Here is a 26,418-nt window from a genome sequence, read left to right as displayed (position 1 = left end):
AAGAGCTCCCTTTCGGATTTACAAAAGAACACCAAGGGCTGTCTCCTTCACTGCTCAGATGAGAACACTCAAAGGCACATATCCCGAAGATTCTAATATTTTCTGGGACTCCACTGAGCCTTTATGCTTTAATACCCTGACATCTGGAATGCTCCAAGTCTAATGTTTAACCATAAATATCTGCTGAGATTAAAGAGCCGTAGAATAAGTTTCAATCTTTTGGGCCTATAATTGCTTGGGAAAAGAGAATGGTATTTTCCCCTCTAGCAAAAGAGAAAGAGAAAAAGACCTCTGCTAGCACAGATATTGGCAGACAAATTTTCTGACAACCATTTCCTTTCTCTCTTCTCTATTCCACCCCCTCATTTCTCTGTCTACAACACCATCTCTCTGTCACTCCGAGGAAGAAAACACAGAAAGTTGAAAGAAAGCTTCGCGAGATCTAACCGCATAAAGCTAGGAACACTCCTGAAGCCAAGCAGACAGCATATTCTGATCACCACTGACATTTGGTCTTTTATTAATATTTGTGTCACAGCAAACAAGTGTGTATTGACACTAGTTTCATCAGTTTATTTTATTCTAAGTCCAAAAAGTTCCAGAGCATGTCTTCAAATAACAAAAAGAAGTAGGACCTAAAAGGATGGGCCAGTAGACAGGGTATTAGCCTGGGACTCAGAAAATCCACATTCAATTCCCTGCTTTATCACATAGTCAATCTGTGGAACTCCTTGCCAAAGGATAATGTGAAGGCCAAGACCACAATTTAATTAAAAGCTTTGTTATTTGGCATGCTTGAAGAATGGGGAGGAGAGGTGCCAGTTTATCAAATATTTAGCTAACTAAAAGCTATACTTACCAATGGAATACCAATTTTTAAAGAATTAGAATATAGTAAAATGAATAAAATATAAAATTGTATACAGGGACTCACCAATCCAGTACTAGTACTGCATTGCAGGTTGGCTTCTTGAAGCACTTAGGTGTATAAAGGTACAGTGTTCTATATTCATAGAATCATAGAATACTAGGACTGGAAGGGACCTCGAGGGGTCATCGAGTCCAGTCCGTTGCCCTCATGGCAGGACCAAATACTGTCTAGACCATCCCTGATAGATATTTATCTAACCTACTCTTAAATATCTCCAGACATGAGGATTCCACAATCTCCCTGGGCAATTTATTCCAGTGTTTGACTACCCTGACAGTTAGGAACTTTTTCCTAACGTCCAAGCTAAACCTCCCTTGCTGCAGTTTAAGCCCATTGCTTCTTGTTTTATCCCCAGAGGCCAAGATGAACAAGTTTTCTCCCTCCTCCTTATGACACCCTTTTAGATATCTGAAAACTGCTATCATGTCCCCCCTCAGTCTTCTCTTTTCTAAACTAAACAAACCCAATTCCTTCAGCCTTCCCTCATAGGTCATGTTCTCTAGACCTTTAATCATTCTTGTTGCTCTTCTTTGGACCCTCTCCAATTTCTCCACATCTTTCTTGAAATGCAGTGCCCAGAACTGAACACAATACTCCAATTGAGGCCTGAGCAGCGCAGAGTAGAGCGGAAGAATGACTTCTCGTGTCTTGCTCACAGCACACCTGTTAATGCATCCCAGAATCACATTTGCCTTCTTTGCAACAGCATCACACTGCAGACTCATATCCAGCTGGTGGTCCACTATGACCCCTAGATCCCTTTCTGCCATACTCCTTCCCAGACAGTCACTTCCCATTCTGTATGTATGAAACTGATTGTTCCTTCCGAAGTGGAGCACTTTGCATTTGTCTTTATTAAACTTCATCCTATTTACCTCATATTGTGACACTACATATCACTATGGGCAGTGCATGGCATAAACCTAGATCACTAAAAATGTACTTACCACTAAAACTATATTGAACATAATTTAATATTTTTTTCTTTCATGATTCAGAAGGCACCTCAGAATCCTGCAGTGTTTCAAGATCATCACTATTACCATTAATTATCACTGTACATTTAGAAGGCGTGGGAGATTGTGCTGGATATGTATTGACTCTATGACACAACTGGGGAGCTGCTTTTTTAAATAAATCCCTGATATCAGCTTCATTACTTGTCTTCTGCGTCTTTTGCTTAACAGTGGAGTGCAGAATGTGCAATTGCATAACCTCCTGGGCTGTATACTAGTCTCGGTTACTAGACAGACGATTTATATTGGGGGATATAAGAAATGTCTGTCAATTGACCTTTTCAAGTGGTAAAGTGCTGGATAACCCAACTTTCACTGTAGATAAATTCAGGGAGGGTAGGTCCATCAATGGCTATTAAAAAGGATTGGCAGAGGTAGTATCCCTAGCCTCAATTTTGCTAGAAGCTGGGAATGGACAACAGGGGATGGATCACAGGATGATTGCCTGTTCTGTTCATTCCCTCTGGGGCATTGGCCACTGACAGAAGACTGAACACTGGGTTAGATAGACTTTTGGGCTGTGTCTAGATTACACCCCTCTTTCAACAGAGGGATATAAACCCGTGCTTCATTTGCATAATCACGTAATGGTGCTCTTTCAAAAAAGCGCTACTTTGAAAGTAAAACCGATGTCTAAATGTGGTTTACAGGATCTTTAAAAAAAGCCTTCCCTTTTCGAAAGAACCATGTCTAGACTGCGGTTTTACTTTCGAAATAGTGCTTTTTCAAAAGAGCGCCATTATGTGATTATGCAAATGAAGCACAGGAAATTCAAATCCCATCACCATGTCATGAAATTATTATTATTTATCATTCAGAGTATCCAGAATGACTTCCATGCTGGGTGTATAAAGAGATGCTTAAAAATCTATATGGCTGCATGGGAGCATTTTCTTTGCTGATTCTGGTACCCTATGTCTGACCCAGTACGGCCAATCTTATGTTCACTTCCTGTGTGACCATAGGCAAATCACTCAGTTTCTCTGGGCCTCAGAGTCACATCTGTAAAAGGGAGCTAACAGCATTTTAATACCCACCTGGGCATTGAGAGGACAAACTGAGTAAAGGTTGTGAGATTAGAGGGAACATGGCTGAGCATCTTTTTCCACCCACGTGCGGATTTTTTTCCATTAATGTGCAGAATATTTTGATGTGCACAGAGGCATGTGCCCATGTGCACCATCAGTAGAAACAAAAAGTCTAGCTGCAGGTGCTCTGCTAATCAGCTGGGCATCATTTCAATCTCTCCTGAGAGCCCACTCTAGCACTCAGTTTACAGGGAACGCCGTTGCTCAGTGCTGTTCCCTGTAAGCTAGGCACCTATGTGACCACTCGGGAGAGATTAGCAGACTGGCCACAACTGGGATTTTTGTTTCTACTGATGGGGCACATGGGCAAATGCCTTGGTGCACATAAACATTTATTCCACACCTAAGTGGAAAAGATTAAAGGGATCATTGGTGATCAGAAACTATGGTAAGGCAGGCCATATAAGTATCATGGATAGACAGCACAGATACTGTTGACAAAGCTTCTGTTGAAAAAGAGCATCTAGACTACATCCAGTTCTGTCAACAAAGCAAGCCACTTTTTCAACAGAGTCTAGATGCTCTCTTTTGAAAAAGCACAGTGTGGATGCAATAGCATCTTTTGTTGACAGAACTCTGTCGACAAAAGGCATTATTACTCATAGAATGAGGTTTACTGACATCAACAAAACTGCCATGTTTTGTCGACTTATTGTCGACAGAACACGGTGGTAGTGTAGACACAGGTATAGTTTTGTCGACAAAAGTCCACTTTTGTCAACAAAACCCTGTAGTCTAGACACACCCTGAGTGACTGTGCTTCCTGATTGGTCAGAAGAGCCAAGAGCTCACAAGTTAAGCTCTGCAGCTATAGCGCCTCAGTGGCTGCTCTATGTATTCCATGCCTGCAGATACACCAGACCTGTTCCCTGTCCAGTCTTTGTTCCACACCATACCCTGCCTGCCTCTGAACTCCTGAACTCCTAGCTCTCACCATTGGCATGTCTCCTGACCATAGATCTGGCTCTACCCTTTAGCTCTGGTTTGACTCTTGACTCACCTCCTTACCACACCTCCAGTTCTGCCCTGTGATTCTGCACTAACCACTACTCTGGAGTCCTGCTCCAACTACTAGATTGTACTGCCTGCGCCTCAGTGTGTGACAAGCAAAGGCTGGGGCCAGCATCTTCAAAGTGGACACAGCAAATTGGAAGCGTCTGAAAAATTATAGCTGAAGGGAAAATTCAAAGGCTGCAGGGGGCTGGATTAAGTATATGCCATACTGCTTTTGGGACACCAAATGATCCTAAAATGAAAGTTGGTGGGATTCTGCATGCACTGCTGCTTAGAGATTTAAGTAGAGGATTAAAAGCTTCAGTGCAGCAGTCTGAGCATAAAGCCACTGGAGGTGAGCAGAATAACTGGGCATTGGTAAAGTAATAAGTACATATTAGTAGGAGGCACAGAGGAGGTAGAATTCCAAGAGCCAAATTCTGCTGTTAGCTACACCAGCATAAATCTAGAATAACCCCATTGACTTCAGTGAAATCAATGCACCACTATACTTCTATAACTGAGGTAGAATCTGGCCCACTGGGAGTTTTGTGGGCATGACGAAGGTCTGGATTTGGCCATAATTGTCTCATGTGAAAGTCTCCATTACATTGTACAAAGTCTTCTGTGTTAAGAGAACTATGATTTCACCTCCAAATGAACCTGGGCCTTTCCCAATGTCATCTTGAAGAGAAAGGGAATTACAGCGTTGAAAGAGAAAGTCTCTGGGATTAGGAGTGGAATTTAGAAGGGAAAAAAATGTCACTCACATTTGGGCAACAAGAGGAAACCACCACAATTCTGCTTTGGCCTGGGAGGCAGGCAGCATTTACCATATGCTGTCAACTTCACTACAGAAGGAGACAACCCCCCCTGGAGTGTGGGTTGCAGAATTAGTGTGGTGGGGTTTCCTGGAGTTTATAACTACTCTGTGCCTGCATGTCTTTAAAAAATCGTACAAATCTTAAAAATGTTCAAGAACTATGTGCACACGCATGCTTTAATAAGTTGGTGCTAAATGGCTAGTGAGTCAGCAGTGCCTACTGAGAGATTAGCATTGGCTTGTGATTCATAATCAGGGCAGAGAAGGTAGGGGAAAAAAGCATGTTTACTCCTAGACAATGTATTAATCAGCCCTCTAAGCAGCCAGTGAGGGAGGGGTCCTTAGAGGAAAGCCTTTACCGGGTACACATTAGACATTTTGTTTAAAGATTAAAGTTCTTGTGTTTAATCAGTTTTAGAGCAGGATGGAAAATAGGATTAATTACAGTCCCTCGCATGAGCCTCCCATACTGCCAGAGTCACAAATGATGCGACTTTTCTGCAAAATGGCCGCCATCAGCAGCAGGCTCGGGAAATGCTAATTGTAATTAAAGAGTTTATTTGGAATCACAGAGCAGAGTTTTAATCAGGAGGAGAATGGAGCCTTGCTGTGTGAACTTTCAGAATGTGGTTACTGAGCAAGATGGGTCTTTCTAAATGAGAGAGAGTATTCTTTAAATTTCTGGCTTGGATTTTCAACCTGATACTCCTCAGTAGGAAATGAATACAGATCCTCAGCGAAACAATTCTTATTAAGTTGCTTTGATTCAGCGTTTATTATTCCGGGATCCCAAAGCACTTCAGTGCTGGGTAAATATAATCACCCTGGTTTTACAGGGAGATCAAGGGAACACGTCTCACTGTGCAGCAGATCAGAGGCACTGCTAGAACAGAATCCCAGAGCTGTGACTCCCAATCCCATCATTTAGCCTGTGTAATCCCCAAGGAGATTTCCTAGATTCCTGGGGCTCTGTCTGCTGGCAGTTCAGGGAGAGGCCCACTGTCCCTAGTAGGGTGGGAGAGCCAAGGCAAACTCAGAGTCTGACGGGCAACCAATAGGGAGTGAGATGCCCCTTCCAGCAAGTTGAGGGGAGGGGAAGCCATTTTTTTGAGTGAGTCTGGAGCCAGCCAGGGCAAGAGTAGGGCTGGCTATGTGGGGAGCTGGTAAGCCCCAGGCCTGCAATGCAGGGTTCCCCCTGAGAACTGGCCTCGAGGGATGCAAAAGCAACATTCCTCCGCTGGGCTTTTCCTTCTCCACTCCTGATTTGCAGTTTGTAGAGTTTGCTGGGAAACCTCCCCAGCCAGGCTGAGTTAGCCTTCCAGCTTCCTAGGTGAGACCAGTCACCACTTTGGCAGCTCTGCTCTGCTAGCTCAGGGCTGCTGCCGGCTGTGTGTGTGTGTCTGGGCGCTGGGCTAGGAGACTCCAGTTGGGATTTTAGTACAGTTGTGTAATCTGAATGCGCCTTGAGCCCTGCACCCCTTTGTGGTGAGGGGAAATCCTGGGACCGAATCCACCTGATACCTGCCCAAAGAGGATCCTTGCTAGCAGAGATCAGCCCTCTGCAGTGACTGAGGAGTCCAGAGTCATCTCTGAACCAGAGGATCATTCATGGAGTTTGTGAGTGCACCATCTTTTAGTTAGTCAGCCAGGGAATTTGTTTTGGGGACCCCCTACTCCCTGAAAAGTGTCAAGCCAGGGAGTAAGGGTTTGGGAATTTTATAACCTGCTGCATATTAAACTTGTGGAGGGATTTACCACTTTATCCTGCTTGTGAGTCCTTTGGGCTGTACTGAACCCAGTCAGCCACACTGTGAAACCACTGCAGAGAAGAATGTTGTGGTCATAGGTCATCAAGGGCCCCAACAAAATACACGTACCAACGGGACACTAATCTTACATTTGCTACATCAAGTCACGTGACTGGGGCAGTCACAGGTATTGGCAGCGTGGGCACCGGTGACCCTAAAAATAGTGGTTTACCCTGTTCTGTTATATTTGTCTCCTGTTTAACATAATTATTGTGTTGAACATATTGTATGTGTTTGTGTTATTTCTTGGAAGTCTCCAACTATCTCACAAGTATGTGGGGATTATGCTGTGGTTAGAATTTTCCTCCCAAACTGCCCTGGTGATCCTGCCAGGAAGGAGTGAGGGGGGTGGAAGCACCGCCAAATAAATCCATAGGGAAAAATAAAGAGGATACACCCTGCTGAGTGTGTGGTGGGATCCAGAAGAACCCAGACCTGTCCACTGAAATGTGTAAGCAGATTGGCATTAAAGAAGGTAACCAGGTGGAGAGGGGGCACTACACCAATATAAAAACCTGCCTCTTTTAATGAAAAGAGCTACACACACGATGCCCTCAGGGTATACAGGCTCCCGGAGGATGACAACCCACTGCTCTGTCTCCCAAGACTGGCTCCTCAATACACTACCCAAAGTTGAGCAGGATTTGTCAGATACTGCACAATTGTCACGTGCAACTTACCAGCATGCAAACAAGACTCTGTCCAGTCAGACTCAGACTTTGGGAAAACAGACACAGGTGGCGGTAAGCCCAGAGCACTTCCATCCAAATCCTTGAAGAGAGCCTTTCTTGAGCCTTCGCATCCCATCTCAAGAGGTGCAAAGTCCGTGGATCCATTGATGCTAATGGAGAGGAAGGGGAACATTAGTGCTGAGAAGGCAGGGAGAGAAGTCACATGGTATTGGCCTGCGGAAGTTATTTATCCCCAGGAAATGCATTTTTAAAAAATATATACAAATTATCCCCACAGAGATGCAAATTAACCTGCTTGCTCAAAAAGTGAAAAGGGGAAAATAAGGACTAACTGGCAAAATGTAATTATCGTGAGGAAGGTCTGACGTGCTCTGACACCCTGAAATTCTGCAACAATGTTTGATTTCGTCATGGATGGGCCTATCCTCAGAAATGAGATCCAGATAGCAACCTCCCAAACACAGTTGGTGATCAGACTCAGAAACCGGCTTCTGCCCCCTAGGATACAGCTAATTCCCATTCACCTCTCTGTGGAAGGGGCCAGAGCACCTCATGCAGTTGGCTCAGTTAATTGAAAAGACTGGCAACAATATCTCAGGGACATTCTGATTTTGCTTCATCTCTAGCTTTCAAACAGTTCAACACTGCAAAGAACCACCGCACCTCAGGAGCCACTCATCAGTATCCACAGACTTGTCACTCCCACGACATTCACAGCCAGATGAAAATGGCTATGCAATACAGTTTTATCTAGAAGCCAAAACAAGTCCACCTCATGAAAACTGAATTAAGCAATGTCCTAAGTAACTAAATATGACAGGCCTCCACAGTAATGGTCCCAAACTAGAGTTTGGGACAGACTCTGTCACAAAACTGAAAGATGGTGTAAGCTGGTTTTGGATGCCCTCATGAAATGAATCCTGGGATACGTTTCAGGAGAGCTTGAAGCAAGATTTGAATACATCTGTCATTGGGAGAAATTTTATGAAGGATAATGTTTCCAAGAGGAAGCCAGCGAACCCCAAGTAATTGGTGTGTGTGCCACCAAATAGCATCTTTTGGGTCACTGCTGGGGGAGAGAACTGGTCATTAGGTCTGAAACTCCAAGTAGCTTACTCCTCCAATGTAAATCATAGAACCATAGAATACTAGAACCGGAAGTGACCTTGAGAGGTCATCAGGTCCAGTTCTGCCCTAATGGCAGGGCCAAGAGCCATTGAGATCATCCTAATAGATGTTTGTCTAGCCTGTTCTAAATATCTCCAATGATGGAGATTCTACAACCTCCCTAGACAATTTATCCCAGTGTTTAGCCACCCTGACAGTTCGAAAGTTTTTCCTAATGTCCAACCTAATTGTCCCTTGCTGCATTTGAATCCCATTGCTTCTTGTCCTATTATCAGAGGTTAAGGAGAATATTTTTCTCCCTCCTCCCTGTGACACCTTTTTATGTACTTAAAAGCTGCTATCATGTCCCCTTTCAGTCTTCTCTTTTCCAAATTAAACAAGCCCAATTTTTTCAGTCTTCCCTCCGAAGTCATGTTTTCTAGACCTTTAATCATTTTTGTTGCCCTCCTCTGAATCGTCTCCAATTTCTTCACATCTTTCCTGAAATGTGGTGCATGGAACTGGACACAGTCCTCCAAACGAGGCCTAATTAGCTCAGAGTAGAGCAGAAGGATGATTTCTTGTCTCTTGCTCACAGCACTCCTGTTAAATTTTGTAGTGTGGAGTGTCATAGAGTCTAATACTACTCACCTGTATTACTGCTATTTATTATTGATGCTACTGCCGTGCTCAGCAACCCTAGTCATGAACCCTGTTATTCTAGGTGGTGTCACAACACAAAACAAAAAGATAGAGGCTCGTAATCTTAGTATAAGGCAAAAGACAACAGATGGATATGGACAGATGGAGGATCACAAGGAAACAATGCTCCGCAATCTGTCTGATTTCTTGATTTCTGATTTCTTATGCAATGCCTATTGATTGGTGTTTGGAACGGATCTGAGCCTTAACAGGGCAAATAAACAGAGCACAGATTTACTCTGCACAGCTCCAGAGAAATGGGTGACAATGGTTCCCAAAGTTGATCCAACCCTAGCATCGCACAGACATCATTACAGTTTGTATCTATAACCAGTGGGCGTCTCTTCTGGCTGGCCATCACCATGATATGATGTGCGCTCCCCATGTCCTCTTAGGATTCCTGCCCAGACTCTTACTCAAGGTTAGCTTTATGGTAATTTTGCAAAGGAGAAGCAGCACAAGGAGGCCATCACAAGGGCCTCAAATTGACCCACCATTTTTAAAAGCTTGGATTTAATACATGTCTGCTGATGATCCAGGAACAACAATAAAAATCTGAACTTTACCCACAGATTTAGCAGGATGCTCGGAAAGCACTTTGTTTTCTGTATGTCCATGCACCATGTGTGATAACCATCAGCTTTTGCAATGCATTGTGTGTGCAGCCAGTGACAAACAGTGTAATACTGTGGACTGGATTCAATGGTGAAATATAATAGGAACTGACGAGCTGGACAGTTCACAAAAATCCACACACACTCTAATGCCCAGAGCAAAAAGAGAAAATGCACTGGCAGCCTGCTGGAGGGGCTGTGGATTGGAGCAGCAGGGAACACCTCTGATTGGTTTTGACTGGCAACTGAGGTTCACGTTGGGCTTCATTGCTGCAGCAAAGCTTTCATGACAATGCCTGTGTACTCCATTCACCAGCTGTACAAATAAATAAACCAGCCCCTGTTTCCTGTGGATTCTGCATGTGTGTACTGCTGAAACCTCAGGTTACAGAGAAGTGCTCTTTCTTCCTGATCCATGTTCTGCTATGCTCAACAGATTCAGTCTCCAGGCGGGAGTTAGACTGGCACATATCTGACATCTCTCAATTTGCCTGATGCCACTTAGCACTGCTGCTGTGATCTCACAGGCAAAAAATCAAACTCTTTTCCTCGTACAAAAAGAGCACGTTAGCCACCTTAGGGCTGTTTGCTGGAATTCTTAATTTTTTTCTAAGGCCTGGCATTGAGGAGTCAGCTGTGGCCTAGAGTGAATATAAAGCTGCTGACTACCTGAAGCTACATTTGCTACACAGATCCTAATAATAGGAGAACTCCAGAAGGCTTTATTTGTGGTGGAGAGACGACAAAAAACATCTAATGTACTACCCAAACCCTAAGTCTTCAAATTTCAATTAGGACAAACAACTTTGTGAAAAGTCCAGGTTCTTCCATGTCTAGTACCAGATAGAAACGGTATAAAGAGCAAGAAGACAGACATACCAAAAAAAAAAAGAGTTGTATCCAACATTTTTATTTCAACCCACTATAGGAATTAGGTAATTTTGAAACACTCTGATTTGAACTAGAGTTCAGGTTTTGAATTACCCACTGTCCACGAAATCTGGGGTCCATCACCTAGGTTTTGGGTTAGGCCAGGAGTCCCCAAATTACAGCCCATGGGACACATATGGCAACACACCAGCATATTTAATACTTTTAACCCCTGGTCCACTTGACTTTCAGCATATATTGCTCCTGATCAAACACTATTTTCACTGCCCTGTAGAACTGCAGTGGTAAAACACGGGGTTCCTATAACATACTTGATCAAAACAAGCATGTTTGCACATCCACCAAAAAGCACTCTCCAGGACTTGAAGTAGCAAAGACAAAATTAAACCTGCAAGAGAGACTCTTCTCCATCCTTTTTCCCGTAGGCCCATGCTACTATATGCTATAGGGGGAGGAATAGCTCTGTGGTTTGAGCATTGGCCTCCTGGTTGTGAATTCAATCCTTGTGGAGGCCATCTGCAGCAAAAATTTGTCAGGGATGGTACTTGGTCCTGCTGTGTAGGCAGGGGACAGGACTTGATGACCTTGCAAGGTCTGCTCTAGGAGATAGGCAATCTCCACTAATTTATTCCCTACCTCAGCTTCCCTTTCCACTGCCCCTTCTCCCTACTTTCCCACCATACAACCACCTCTTCCTCCCTTCTTGCTTTTCCCTAATCTCCTAGCTACTTTGTTGTGCACACTCATAAAACGACTACTCGCACTTACTAACTTTCTCTCATCCCCTGCTGTCTTGTCTAGGTTAACTGTAATGTCTTTGGGGTAGGAATAGTCTTACATCTCTAGAGTTGTGCACTGGATGCTTATGATGTGGTTGGCATCCAGGAACCCAGCCCCACAATCAGCCACAGTGCCAACTCTGCCCACATATCTATACAAGCAAATTCATCACTGAAGCCAACAACATAATCTACCAAATCAAAGGCTCATTTAACCACACATCCAGTAATTTGATCTATGCCATCAAATACTAGCAATGCCCCACTGCAATATATATTGGACAAACTGGACCATCCCTATGGGAAAGAATCAATGGACACAAATCAAATATACATAAAGGGAACATACAGAAAGCTGTCGGAGAACACTTCAATCTACCTAATCACTCTTTAAAAGATCTCCAGGTGGATGTCTTGTCACAAACCAATTCTACAAGCCAAATACTCAGAGAGGCATTGGAATTATAATTCATCCACAAATTCAGTTCTCACACTGATAACCTTCTCAATTGAGATGAGGGATGGCTGGGACATTATCAACCTAACATTCAATGAAGGTGCCAACAGCTCTTTGCCTATGTAGATTCTTGTATTAATACCCTTCCTATCTAATTGCTATCCTATGATCCTTATCTGTTTCTTTTAACTATCCAATCTTTAGGTGCTTATAGATTACCAGTTCTGCCAACTTGTTTTTCCCTTTGATATTTTCAGACCCCCTGCTCCTTGTTTTCCACCCCCTTTCTTTTTTTTTCCTTCCCCTCTCTCCCTTCTCCCCTATTTATTTTGGGTCTGCACATCCTAAACTCAAAACCCTGGTCATCTGAAGAAGCTCATGATACTATCTATATGTTTTGTTAGTCTATAAAGTGCTACCAGACCATTTGTTGTTTTTAAAGTTTATATTATTTTCTATAACTGACCCACTCTTGCCCATCACAAGAGCAAGGCTGTGGTCCTGGAAGCTGAAAGTTTGGGGACCCATGGGTTAGGCCCGTCGTTAGCTTAAATTCTTGTCCCACTGCTCCTTATGAAAGAAATAATGTCTTTGAAGACAGATGTAACCAGTCAGAGGAAGTGCAGATTTTGTAGTGAGGTAGAAATAGATAAAGACATGACCACTTGTGTAACTAGTACTGCATATTCACCATAACCGGAGAAAAGGACTATTTATTAAGAACACAAAACACTACCTTGTTTGCAGCGTATGAAAGTAGAACTTATTCTGCTCATGGACAAGTGACATCCTCATCCTCTCTGCTGTGATTGGGAACATGATGCCCATGCTGTCAGGATTTGACATGATGCAGACATCTCTGTCATCGCTATAGCAACTCTTCGTGAAACCAGAAAAGGTGACTTCTGACAAAGATAAAAACACATCCCTTAGGGTGAGGCTGGGTGGCTACTGTTCAGGGATGAAGTCTGAGCCATGCATCTTAAGGCCTTGTCTATATTATTTATTAATGTTGCTCTGGAGTAAGTAAACTAGTTTAAAATCAGTCTACTTATATCAGCATAACTCCTAAACATGTAAATAGGTTTAAATCTTATTTACCTAAATCAACAGAACCATAGTTTAACCAAGCTTAAGAGTATCTAATGAAATGTTTGTGCTGGTGTCACTAGACCAAATTTAAATGGATTTAGTTACACTTGGGTAACTTTTCCAATATATTCCCATCCCAGACATGTCTCTGCCACAGACCTACTGTGTGAACTGAAGCTCAGTAATCCCCTTTCTGTGGAACCTACCTACTACACAGGATGTCAGAAATACCACTTAAATAATACCCTTAGGCTGTGTCTAGACTGGCAAGTTTTTCCCCAAAATCAGATGATTTTGCGGAAAAACTTGCCAGCTGTCTACACTGGCCTCTTGAATTTCCACAAGAACACTGACGATCTCATGTAAGATCATCAGTGTTCTTGCAGAAATACTGTGCTGCTCCCATTCGGGCAAAAGCCCTCTTGCGCAAATCATTTGCACAAGAGGGCCAGTGTAGACAGCACAGTACTGTTTTGCACAAAAAAGCACCGATGGCTAAAATGGCGATCGGGGCTTTTTTGCGCAAAACCGCATCTAGATTGGCCACATACGCTTTTCCGCAAAAAATGCTTTTGCGGAAAAGCGTCCTGCCAATCTAGACGCGCTTTTCCGAAAATGCTTTTAACGGAAAACTTTTCCGTTAAAAGCATTTCTGGAAACTCATGCCAGTGTGGACGTAGCCTTAGAGTACCTTGAACTTATAAATTGCTATTATGAATAAGAATGCAAAGTACATTTAAAAATGTATTTAACTTTTCCTTGTGTGTCTTCTCTCTTCTTTTTAAATGAATTTTAATAGCCATGTAGGTGAGAGACTAAATCAGAGTCAGGATTATCACAGATAGGAAGGTAGCCTCCCAACACCAATAAGCCTTTCAATTCTGACCTGAAAGGAAGCATGATCCTGTGGGTAACATGGGACTGGAAAGACCTAAGTTCAAGTCCCTCCACTATCACAGACATTTTGCATGACCTGGAGCAAGTCAATTAATCTCTGTGTCTCATTTCCCTGTTTGTAAAATTAGTAAAATAACCCCACCCTCACAGGGATTTTGCACATTAAAGACTGAAGGGTTCAAATACTATGACAATGGGGACTGCATAAGCGCCTACGCTGGACAGATTTGAAACATATCCAGCTGCTTCTGTAATGCAAATAATACAATATTATTTGGGATGTCCATTACATTTAATCCAAGAACTCAAGGAAAGAAAGGGCATAACAGGCCCCCAAACAGGATTTTACAGCCTTCCTCTAAGTGTATTAATTAATTATTATTGTTATTATTGTCCTACTTGTATTTATTAGCTTTCATTAAAAAGGACATTATATATATATATATATATATATATATATATATATATATATATATATATATATATATATATATATATAAAATACACACACACACACATATATATGATCATGAGCTTTTATGTGTAAGAAAGACCCACTTCATCACATGAGTGGGAGTGGAAATAACAGAATCCAAGATATATATATAACAGCAAAAGAAGTACCTATCCATTGTAGGACCCCTGTTAATGAAGCTAATTAAATGGGATGGATATGTCCCATTCATATCTTTTGATGTGAAAATGCAGGTGTTAAAAGCAAGGGAAATTGGCTTTGTAGTGCATTAATTAGTTAATGTCTTTATTCAAGCCCAGGGTAACAGTGTCAAATTTAATTTATTATAGATCTCAATAGATCAGATAGATGGATCAAATTTAGAAAACATTTCACCTAGCACTGAAATGCAGATGTTTTGGGGGGAGGAATGTGGAAGATACTAAAACATGCAACACTGTACAACAGTTTGGCCACAAATTGCAGAATATCCTGGCTGCACTAAAGTCAATAGTCAATAGTAGTTTTTCTGTTGATATCAATGGGGCCAACATTTCACTTACTGTATCCACATCAGATTGAAGTGAAGAATGGATTTTTAAAACAGGTTGAAACTCTCTGGTCCAGCAACATCTGTAGTCTGGTATGATTTTAGTTAGCCAGATGTCTACTTATCATGAGCATCAAGTTTCCTGCAATCCCATAAAGTTTGTTTATAGCAACTAGTCCTGACTCTCAGCGTTCTGTGCTGTTATTTAGCTCTAATTTACCCCAAATGTCTTCTAGCTGACCAGTAAGCAGTGGAAGCATTGGTAATGCTGCTAGACAATATTGCCTTCCCATAGGTCAGCAAATTCTCTGGTTCAGCACCAGTCAGGTCCTGAGGGTGCTAGACTAAAGGGGTTCAACCTGTAGTCCAAACGTAATTACTCAAGGTGAGATTTCACTAGGACACTGGGGCTAATCCAAAAAGACCAACCTTGTAGCTTCATGATTCCTGATATTGCTGGATAATTTCTTGTTTTGTGCCATGGATTATCAGGCCACTGGCTGGGTTCTGAGCTAAATGAAGGCCACAGAATCCCGATGCGACCTCTCTGAGAGTAATACGGAGCTCGATCCCTAGAAGTTGAGACAGCTGAAAGGGGCTTGATCCTGTCATTAATGCAGTCAAAAGTTGAGCTTGTTGCAACAATAACAGAGCTCCTAATTTCTATGTATTTTTTCTCCAAACGATGCTGTTCAGCAGATGGGCTGTACACAACTGGCAGAACACCAACAGCATTGTCCACTAGCATCATATTTTCCATCACTACACTGCTTTCCACTTGGAACATCACACCATAGTCGTAATTCTTGTAGGACAGAAAACCAGTGATTTTGGTGCAGTTTTGAAACCCGTCTCTATATAAATGTACACCATGAAGACTTGAATGGGCCACATTTTCAGCACAATATTCTCCAGCTAGGAAGCATTCTTGCCCTCTGATGTGGAAGGCTATACGCTCCGATCCTGCCACAACATTGCCAAGAAGAGGAGAGCCATCTAGTCGATTCACTTTAATGCCAGCGATCCAGTTTGGAAACCCCTCTGGCTGCCTGCTCAGAATGATAAGGTTCCTGATGAGAGAATGGTTTTGGCCTTCCACGTCAATGCCAGGGCCAATCGTGTTGAATACCACGTTGTCCCACAATGAGATTCCACTGCTTGCCACTGCTTGAATGCCGCTTCCGCAGCTTTGGTGAATGCTGGAAGAGAATACTGAGGATTCATAGAATACATTACTAAAGTCAATGGCAGGGAGCTGTGATGGCCCAAAGTTCAGCATTTCAACGTTTGAGAGTTGAAGGACACCTATAACAGGGGAAATGAAGTGAGATGAAAAGGTGATTGCAGGGCAATTAACGTGTGGGACTTATTTCGTCAGTAAGAACATAAATAAAATGCCAAACAGGCATTAGTTTCTAAAACAAGAACAAGTGCTCTTAAAAATCTGAATGTTTTCTGTTTAATAATGTTTCCTATTTGCTAAGCCATTAAACGAAGAGAGCCGAAACGGCAGCACCAGAGAATTTTGTCTGAGCCACTTTTTTTGAGCAAAAAAAAAGGAAGAGCTCCCCACCAGACCCCCAGAGTTGTTGAGGGGAAAAAAAGGGGGACATTGCCCCTTTAAAAAAAAGACAAGCCTTTTTGGCCACATCAGGCTCTTGGCGACGCCATTTTGAATTGCCGCACCGGACAGCTCCCCTGCCCTGGTGAGCACAGGGGGCTGGGGACCATGTCTAGGGGTACGGGGATGGCTTCGTGAGCCATAGGGGTGGCTTTGCAAGCCACACTTTAAGGGGGGAGGAGTCGCAAGTGGCTCACAAGCTGAGGGTTAGCCACTCCTGTGCTAAGCACTCATTATGTGCTTACCATTGTACAATACATACAGAAAGTTAAAACCCTGCATCTAACTGCATCCTGAGCTGGACTGGACAGAGTATTTGTGATGGACCGATATGACTGGTTCTGAGTGGGAGAGTTTCAACTACCTGCAAATTCTCTTCCGCCGGTATTTCCAAAGCGTCCCACTAGAAGCCTCCCAGAGCAAGCTGTGTCCGACTTAATCTGCACGTTGCGTGTTAGAAGCCCAACCTCAGCAGCCAAAGGAACACGCCTGCCATCATCTATGCTATGGGAACGCCCTGTGGCATTTCAAAATAAGAAAACAGAATGAATATCTAGGATGTTTCAGTAGCCAGTGCTTTGGGGATGTCTCATTTGACAACTGATTTTTGGCTTCCCCTCAGAAGCTGAACTGACTTTCAGGCTTGATTTTCCTCAGGGACTCTCTGAAAGTACCAACAAAGTGAAACAGCTGTCTGCCTGCCGCTATTTGGGATAAGAGTGTATTTTACCAAAATCCTTTTGTTCCCAGTAAAGGCAAGTCCTGAGTCTGTTCACTGGGAGCACTGCATGCTAAACCAATGAATAGATTTCCACTACGTATTTTTGAACTATATCAGCTGGAGACCTTAATATTTTGCACTAGGGAACTGATCTCTTTCCTGGGGCTGTGAATTCACACAGTGATCAGCCTGGAGATGATGCTAAAAACCAAGTTACTATAAAAACCTCGCACTAAGAATGCACATATAATACAATACTCTAAGAACACAGTCCTTCTAAGGAGGAAATTCACTTGATAAAAACGGTCCACAGAAGGCTTTCCACAATGCTTAATTTCCACTTGACTCTTTAAGCATAGAATCATAGCATACTAGAACTAGAAGGGACTTCGAGAAGACATCAAGTCCAGTCCCCTGCCCTCATGGCAGGATCAGTGGTTCTCAAACTTTTTGGGCTCCGGAGCCCTTTACATACGTAAAAAATTATGTGGAGTCCCAGGGGTCCACTGATTGTATGTGTTGTACCTATCGATGTTTCCAGTTTGTCAGCCTCGTGGAGCCCCTGGAGATGTCTTGCGGAGCCCTGGGGCTCTGTGGAGCACAGCTTGAGAAACACTGATATAGATTATCCCTGAGAGATGCCTAGTTAACCTGCTCTTATAAATATCTCCAATGATGGAGATTCTACAACCTCCCTAGGCAATTTTTTTTAGTCTTCCCTCATGGGTCATGGTTGTCTAGACCTTTCATCATTTTTGTTGCTCTTCTCTGGGCTCTACAATTTCTCTACATCTTTTCTGATATGTGGTGCTCAGAACTGGACACAATATTCCAATTGAGGTCTGATCAGCGCAGAGTAGGGTGGAAGAATTACTTAATACATGTAGCTCTTTGGTCCTGTTGGGTGATATTCATCCCAGTGATGAAGGCCTGTTCAATCTCCTTGTGCAAGAAATCTTCCTTTGACTTACAATTAGCAATTCCAGGGATGGTTTAATGGAACCATACCTGCTTACTCCTAAAAATCTCAAAGGATGAAATCCTGGCCCTACTGAAGTCAATGGCAAAACTCCCACTGACTTCTGTAGAGACAGGATTATACCTGGAGTGGCATTAAGTGTCACTTCTCCTGTAGTACAGGCAGAATCATTCTTACTTACGTCTGACACTATCCTCTTATCAATACTGAGATGCTGGTGCAATGCTCAAGATGAAAATGGATAAAGGCTTCACTGGAAACATTCACAATTGTTCTGATCCATTTCATTTATTATTCACTTAAATGGAAGTTAGCCTGAGTAAAGACTAAGTAAAAAACCAGAGAGGACCAGATTTGCAAATACTTATTGCCAGGTATAAAATGTACTACCCAATGGTTTTATAATTAATGGACCATATCCTGAGGTCTTCATGATCCTGACTGTATATGGCATCTTCTATAAAAAATATACTATAAAATACTTTACGGAATTAATAATTAATAATTAACAAAAAAATAATTATAATTAATTAATTCATTCATTCATGTTAATATGTTATCATAAAATGACATGTAAGTCTCTCTCTATATAAAAAAAGGTTTTCCTGAGGTTTTCACTCACATCACTCTGCTCCCAACCCCAGGCCATGATCCCTGCCCGCACTTCTAAGACTTGTGGTTTTGGCTCTCACTGGCCTGTGTGGGCAGCAGCATTAGCTGCAGCCGGACTCTCCTCCCCAACAACAGGCCCGGGGCTCTCCCGGCTGATCCTCTGGGCTACCGGTGCTTCTTGCGGCTTGAGCACAGAGCCGGGCTCTGGCAACAGCCATGATCTCCACTCCCACTCCTAGTGCTGAGATGCTCTGGGCCCCACCGGCCCCACGCAGGCATCAGTGTTAGCTGTAGATGGGCTTTCTGCTTCAGCAGCAGGCCCGGGGCTCTCTGTGGGCCAACAAAGCAGGGCCAGGGTTCAGCCCTGCCCAGCTGCCAGTGGCAGAGCCAGGCCTGGTGCGCTGCATCCTGGGCCCTCCAGGCTGGCTGGAGAGGGGAGTTAGGGTTAGGCTTGGTGGGGAGGGGAAGAGCAGGGATTGGTGTGTCCTCAGCTGGGATGGGGGGAAGGGGTAGGAGGTGGAAAAGAGCCGGAGTTGGCACAGCCTGGGCCAAGCGGCTGGGGGAAAAAAGCTGGGGCTGGTGCAGCCTGAGGCCGGGGGGCTGGAGGAAAACATCCAGGGCTGGCATGGCCTGGGCTGGAGCACCAGGGACCACGGGGAAGAGCCAGAGCTGGGGTAGCATTGGATCAGCCCACTTCGGTGGCCAGGAGGAGAGCCGGGGTTGCCTATGCCCCAGAGAAAGGGGTGTTAGCAAGCATAGAGAGCAAGGGGGACAGCCCCATAGTAAACCATTAACAATACTTTTCTCTCTGTAGGTAGATACATATTTCTGTACAGATTTTATATCTCTGTATGTATTATATATGCACATGTATTTTACAGACACACAAGATCTGTTCTAAATGTTTTCAAGGTGTGAAATTCAATTTCAAATACACACACACAAGAACCTGGGATTTTCGAGGAAATAGTCCGCATTGGCCTAATTCTGCTGCCACTGAAGTTAACAGTAAAACTCCCCCATGCTGAACAGTTCTGAACTTTCCACCAGCTACATAATACAAACACGAAGCGGCATATGGAGAAAGAAGCGAAGATGCATGAAGAAAGGCGAGGGAGTCAGGAATGTAGGTTCTCAGGGAGATTGAAAATGGGCAAGTAAGGCAAAGCCACAGTGGAAGTCTGGGCCAGGTGTCAGAGCCCCAGAAACAGACGGTCAAACCACAAGTAGTAAGTATGTGGAGAAGGATGGTGGGGAGGCAGATGCTGTATATAGCAGATTTCTTACCAATATGCCTGTGGAGAAGACGTTCCTGGAATTTAATGCTGCGACCATTTATTTCTTTAAGTGTGACTACCTCAGCTTGATGAGCATCATACGAGGAGGAACTGATGACAATATTTCCACCAGGACTCCAGTCCACTTCATCCTCGACCCAAATTCTGTAACCCCACAAAAAAATTAAGTGGTCGCCACTATAAGCTATGAGAAAAGGCTATGTTCATGGAATCCTTGAAAAAGAAGAAAAATCTTGCCAAGGCAAAACTAGCAGAGACTATTCAATGTGCTACCTAAACTCGGATCCTTCAGTGCTTTGACACATTCATTTCTAAGAACAATAAGCAGTCCTGTGGCAGCTTAGGGTATGTCTACACTACAGCACTATTTCAAATTAACTTCATTCGAAATAATTAATTCGAACTAAGCTAATTTGAAATAACGCATCTATACACAAAAACTATTTCGAAATACCATTTTGCTATTTCGAAATAGCTCGTCCACACTGAGTGGACCCTGAACCAAAGTTAAGGCTGGCCGGAACCAGTGCCGGCAGGGCATCAGGTTGGGACTTAGTGTGTGGCACTGCTGCCTGAGGTTAACTGAGCTCTGTGCTTAAAGGGATCCTACCCCCACCCTGGACAGACAGTTCTCAGAGTTCTCCGCTTGCTTGTCTACCTCGATGAGGGACAGCAAAGCAGTTCTATTTGGAGTGCCCTGAGTGCCCACACTCGGGACACCACAGCACTTGGCCACATGGAGCCAGAGCTGCCCCTGGGCATGCCGGTGCATCTTGTGGGGTCGTTGCCATCAAACTGGCTGCACTTGCTGCAGGCTGCCATCCGGGGGTCCATTGGGGGGCTGTCAGGATCCAGGAGGCCCTGAGGGAGAGCGTCCACCCCTCAAAGCCCTCAGAGCCTCCCCAGTCCTCCCCACCAGGGGCTCATGCCCCATCTCTCCCTCACATTCTTCCACTTACCCCTCCCTAGCCCCCCTTCCTGATGTCAAATAAAAGACACGTATGTTCAAAAATAGAAACTGGGTTTATTGAACGAAACAGAGGAATGGACCTCTGGGGAGACTGGGAAAAGGAGGTGAGAAAGGGGAAGAGAGAGAGTGGGAAAGGGGAGGGGGAAACCTGGGAAGATGGAGCTGGAAGGGGGAAGCAAGGGGAAGAAGGAGGAGGGGAAGCTCAAGGTTGGGGGGGTCTCACTGGACCAATCTGACTTTCATGCAAACCTGATCCCGGGTTAGCATGTGGCCTTTGGTGGCCAGGCTGGCAGCTATCCTATCATAGACGGCTGTGTTTCTCTGTCTAGGGCTGAGGTCATGGAAGTTGGGGGCATCCCCCCCAAACCTGAATAAGGTCCATGATCTCCACCCTGGACCAGGAAGGCACCCACTTTCTCCAGCCCCTGTCAGGCTCCTGGGAGCTGGCAGACTGCTCCTGGGGAGCGGTGGAGGGCTGGCTGCCAGTGGCTTGCTGGCTCATGTTTTGGGGCCACTGGGTCAGGGGCAGTGACTGCTGGCTCTGGGCTGGCAGGCTTGGAGCTGGCACAGGCACTGTGGCCAGGGTCTACCCCTTTAATGTCTCCGGGGTGGGGTGGGGGGAGAGGAGAGTAAGCTTTCCTGGTTGTGCTCAGAGTGGCCACCAGGGCTCTCTGGGAAGGGCTGGAGGCCCCCGTATTTCAAATTAAGTGTCTACACAGCACTTAATTCGAAATAGCTATTTCAAATTTGGCATTACTCCTTGTAGAGTTTTACCAAATTCGAAATAAAGGCTCCACTATTTCGAATTTATTTTGAAATAGCGGTTTGCCTGTGTAGATGCTATTAAAGTTAATTCGAAATAACTGCTGTTATTTCGAATTAACTTTGAAGTGTAGACATACCCTTAGAGACTAATAAAAATATTAGGTCATGAGCTTTTGTGGGCAAATGAACTCCAATTCAGCTGTCTCCCTCTCTAATTGGGTGATAAAATTCCTTTGGAGACGAATGACTACTTTTACATCCATTATGTAGTTCATTTACAAGTTCAACACTATCAGATGGCTTGAACAAATATATTAACTAGTTAACACACTACAAAGGCAATTCCCCTGCCTTTGATACATTTCCACATCAAATGCTATGAATGGGACACATCCAGTCTGACTTAATTAGCTTCATTAACATTGGTCCTACAATTGATATGTAACAGCTTTTCCTGTTATACATATCCTGGATTCTGTAATTTCCACTCCTACTCATCTAATGAAGTGGGTTTTACCCACAAAAGCTCATGTTCTAAAATGTTTGTTAATCTCAGAGGTTAGGGCTACACTCCAGTCCTTTGTCATAAAAAGATTTTTCCGATAGCTTTTCTGGAAAGGCTTTTCTGCCATTTGGCCCAGTCTAGATGGGGCCAAATGGCGTAAAAGCCTCCTCTTTCAGCAGAGCCCTTATCCATCATGGAAGGAGGTATACAGGGCTCCCCTAAAGAGCGCATTTGCTCTTCCACAAAAGAAAGCAGAAGAGCAAATGCGTTCCTTGGACACTGTGGAGTTTTTCCAGCATACCTCCAGTATCCTGGAAAACCCCCACAGTGTAGACATAGCCTGCTCATTGTTTTTAAAGTTACAGGCTATCCCTCTGAGACATTTCCAAGAAGTTTAATATGAGGAATACAATAAGTCAGAATTGAAAAAATGGTCTTTATGAGTCATCATTTCAGTTAGTAAACTGCTGAAATAGTGATCTCGGCTTTCATTTTCTCTCATCTTAACTAATTAAGTAATTCCTCCTTTTAGTTGCCAAGCTCTTTCTCTGACTCATTTGAGGACTCATGCTTGGAAGTTCAACTTAAACCCTCTGCCCTAATTTAAAGTTCTCATATTGACTTGCTCATCTTCTAACCTTCTAACCTTATTTCTGCCTAATCAGGTTCTTATTATAACTGCTCATAGAATTTATGTGCAAATGTTATTTTTGACAAAAATGTTTTTAATCAATATGGAAATGTCTTCTGGGGTTTTAGCTATCTTAGGTATTGCTAAGGCCCCCATCACCAGAGTATATGATAGCCTCATACTCTTTAATTTAACAGCCCTGTGAGGTAGAGGAGTGCTATGATCTACATTTAACAAGCAGGGAACTAAAGCACAGAAAGGTTAAGTGATTTGCCCAAGGTAGCCAGACAGTCTGAGACACAGCAGGAACTCGAACCCAAAATCCTAGTGCTCTAACTATTGGGTCATCCTTCCTACTCTTTTTTTCCCCCCATCAAAAAATAACAAATCTAAACATTCTTCTCTGAAAACCAAAACAATGTTAGGTTTTCATATGAATCTTTTTTGGAATATGATTGCAAATAAAAAAAGCAGAAACTGATTTTTTTAAATGTTTTTGACATCTGAAAAAAAAATCAAAGTAAATTTAAATGAAAAAAAAATTTGTTTGCTTTTATAGAAGTTATTTCACAGAGAGGAAAAACAAAACAAGTATTTTCTGACCAGCTTTAGTTCTTTTACCATTACCGTTATTAAGATAACTGAGGCCACTTGTCTAGTCCATTCTCTATAGTCCTAAATAAGATTTTCTTCTTCATGGTGTTTCCACAGGAGTAATAAATCCTGAATCCTTACCACTACTATCAGGAACTGCTTCTCTTCATCCAAAGGACCTCCATCAAATCTTGTCTGAAAACCCATGTTATCCTTGATCTCTCTAGCATCATCTTTCATAAATGACCTTTTATGATACACTCTATCAGCCTTTATTAACCTATCTTACAGTAAAGAATGGCAAATATAAAGAAAATGTATGCAAGTGTGTGGTTACAACATTGGATTGCAACTTGGTAGATTTGAGTTCAATTTCTGGCTCTTCCGCAATTTCATTGTGTGACCTTGAACAAGTCATTTCATCTCTCCATGCCTCTGCTTTCCCATTCTAAAAAGAGGATGATTCTAATACTTTTTTCTCCAAACCCATGATTTATCCTCGGTCACCTGTCAAAGATGACCATGAAATCACCTGACAAGAGATTGATGGGATACATAGGTCAGGAGCTGAGCTAAAGTGAGGGGGAATGCATGTAGGGTTTATTATTTTATATTGAACTATGTATTCCTAAGTAAAGAGCAGCAGAGTTGTAGACCTTCATGCAAAGTGTCTATGAGTGAACATAGAAAACCAAACTAATTACCTGGAGATACCTCTGGGCAAAACCTCACCTTTCATTACCAGGTGCAATGTCACTTCCAAGATGTGTCCAGGATTTCGTAGGATAAGCACTATGAATCTGCACCTTCCCATAAACCCCTGGAAGAAAGGGATAAAGCCAAAAGCTAAGGAGCGACAAAGAGTTCAGTTGAATCCAGAGCACTAATGGCTTCACGCAGAGAAAAAAAATTGTCCTAAGTGTTCCAAAGAGTTTTAAAGATTTCAATATGTTTTGCACCTAGAACATTCATTTGAATGTCAAAGTGAATGCTGACTGTAATCAGGACTAGAAGTAGGTAATTAGTAAAATAATAAGGTGGAGCATTACAAAGACAAGTAGATGATTTAATCACTGAATTCCCATGAAATTGGAGTTGTGTAGCAAAACACCTAACTGGCTTTGAAAATCTTACCCCTGATCAATAAGTAAATAATACATTTTTAAAAAAGATATATAGTAGAACTGAATGAACACCAACATTTCTGTCCTGTGGAAAATTCTCGTATTTAAACATTTGTTTTTGCCCCAGATCAGGATGAAAATTTGAAATTTCTTTTGAAAGTGGATTGTAGTGCAGTACCAGGTTCAATTTCTGTAGACTGGCTATTCCACAATGTGCTCTTTCCATGAAAATGACAAAATATTTTTCATACCGATAGTTCCAGGGCGAACACTAATTCCATCCAAACGATCACAATATACTCCCTCAGATGCTCGAAGAAGGATCAATAGCTTCACTCCTGTTTCTAGGGGATGTTGCAAAGTGCCTGCAATAAAGAAAAGGAGAGAGGCTTTCAGTGGCCACTGTGATGAGGAAAGAAAGAGAAAAGTATATATTAGGAAAACATTATACCGGAGGTCAGACTGGAATGATGTCAGTGGTCCCTTCAGGCTATAGAATCTATGAAGGAGATTGAGCTTAGTAATATATGACTCAGTTTAGCAAACCATTTACATGCATGTATTGTTCATCATAGGATATCTCACAGACAGAAGGTGGTTTTAAGGAACTCCAAAACATGCTGAAGAAGAATGTCTGAGAGATCTTCTCAGAGGGCCTTCCTGCTCAAGAACAAAGGAAGCCAGAATACTATCTGGAAGTGAACTGATAGATAAGTAAGAGGCGTAGGGCGCAGGGTTTTGGTCTATCTTCTATGAGGGTAGCAGTTTGACTCCTCCTCAATAGAAGGGAGGACTGATTTTTAGGGATGCAGTAGCTAGAGTAGTCAAGAGGCCATTAAGCTAATAACTAAAGTGGGAGGGAAAGGAAGATATAAGTACACAGCGCAAAATCAAAATTTTGAAAACAAAATTAATCAAGGAATGAAAGGTCATAAAGAGAAGAAATTCTGGAATTGCCTACACACCAGTGGTAGAAGTCTGGGTAACCAACAAGGGGAATTGGAATATCCAGTTAGCATTATCGAAACCTCTATGCCAAATGAGTCATTGATAACTTGGAAGAAAATCAAATTGAATGTTTATGACTCAATGTCCAAACAGATAAAGCACAGGATGGATTACTAGTGCACCAACTCATACTAGGGAACAAGACAACCAGCTCCTTACATATCTATCTATAATTGCAGGAAAAAAGCTGTGAGAGCATGGAGGTCTTCAATTTGAATGACATATGCTTGAAGTCTCATTCTGTCAGGAATACAACATCCATATAATTTCTAAATATTATAAAAGATAATTTCTGAACTCAAACAGGGCATTCAACTTGGGGAAATTCTATATTAGACCTCATCTGGACAGATAAAGAAGGAGTGATCACAAAATTAAAAATTAATGGTATCCTTCGTGGATGGAATAATGACTAGATCATGTTTATAATGTGCAAACAGAATAAACTCCAGACCGATGATAATTAGACTTAGTGCTTTTAATGGCCAATTTTATACAGCTGAAAAAAATTAGGAGTCAAAGCAGCTTGGAGGAAGAATTTTAATCAGAAAAATGTGAATGATAATTGGGAATAGTTTAAGGATACTTTATTATATTCACAAAATATCTATAATTCCACAAATGAGAAAGGAGGCCATGCTGGTTAAAAATGACTTTGCTAAGAGGGGACATGAAGGCACCTATAAACATTTTTTA

At 42.8% G+C, this 26,418-nt stretch overlaps 1 protein-coding gene across 15 annotated transcripts in view; it reads right to left on the bottom strand.

The window, feature by feature from the left end:
- Nucleotides 1-26,418, bottom strand: part of PKHD1 (PKHD1 ciliary IPT domain containing fibrocystin/polyductin) — a 417,767-nt gene that overhangs the window by 98,728 nt on the left and 292,621 nt on the right. For 14 of the 15 annotated variants that reach the window (XR_012902469.1, XM_075923353.1, XM_075923339.1 and 11 more), the window contains 7 exons: nt 24,966-25,079; nt 24,323-24,410; nt 20,115-20,269; nt 16,880-17,032; nt 15,324-16,199; nt 12,638-12,806; nt 7,340-7,500 (listed from right to left, as the gene is read on the bottom strand). Coding sequence is in view for 14 of the 15 variants with exons in the window: in XM_075923353.1 (XP_075779468.1) it covers nt 7,340-7,500; nt 12,638-12,806; nt 15,324-16,199; nt 16,880-17,032; nt 20,115-20,269; nt 24,323-24,410; nt 24,966-25,079 (1,716 nt within the window). In the remaining variant the exon portion in view is untranslated. The remainder of the gene's footprint in view (nt 1-7,339; nt 7,501-12,637; nt 12,807-15,323; nt 16,200-16,879; nt 17,033-20,114; nt 20,270-24,322; nt 24,411-24,965; nt 25,080-26,418) is intronic. The other variant, XM_075923352.1, reaches the window with a different exon arrangement.

Source organism: Pelodiscus sinensis, chromosome 3, assembly GCF_049634645.1.
Source record: "Pelodiscus sinensis isolate JC-2024 chromosome 3, ASM4963464v1, whole genome shotgun sequence".
NCBI lineage: Eukaryota > Metazoa > Chordata > Testudines > Trionychidae > Pelodiscus > Pelodiscus sinensis.
This window is presented reverse-complemented; position numbering and strand designations above follow the sequence as displayed.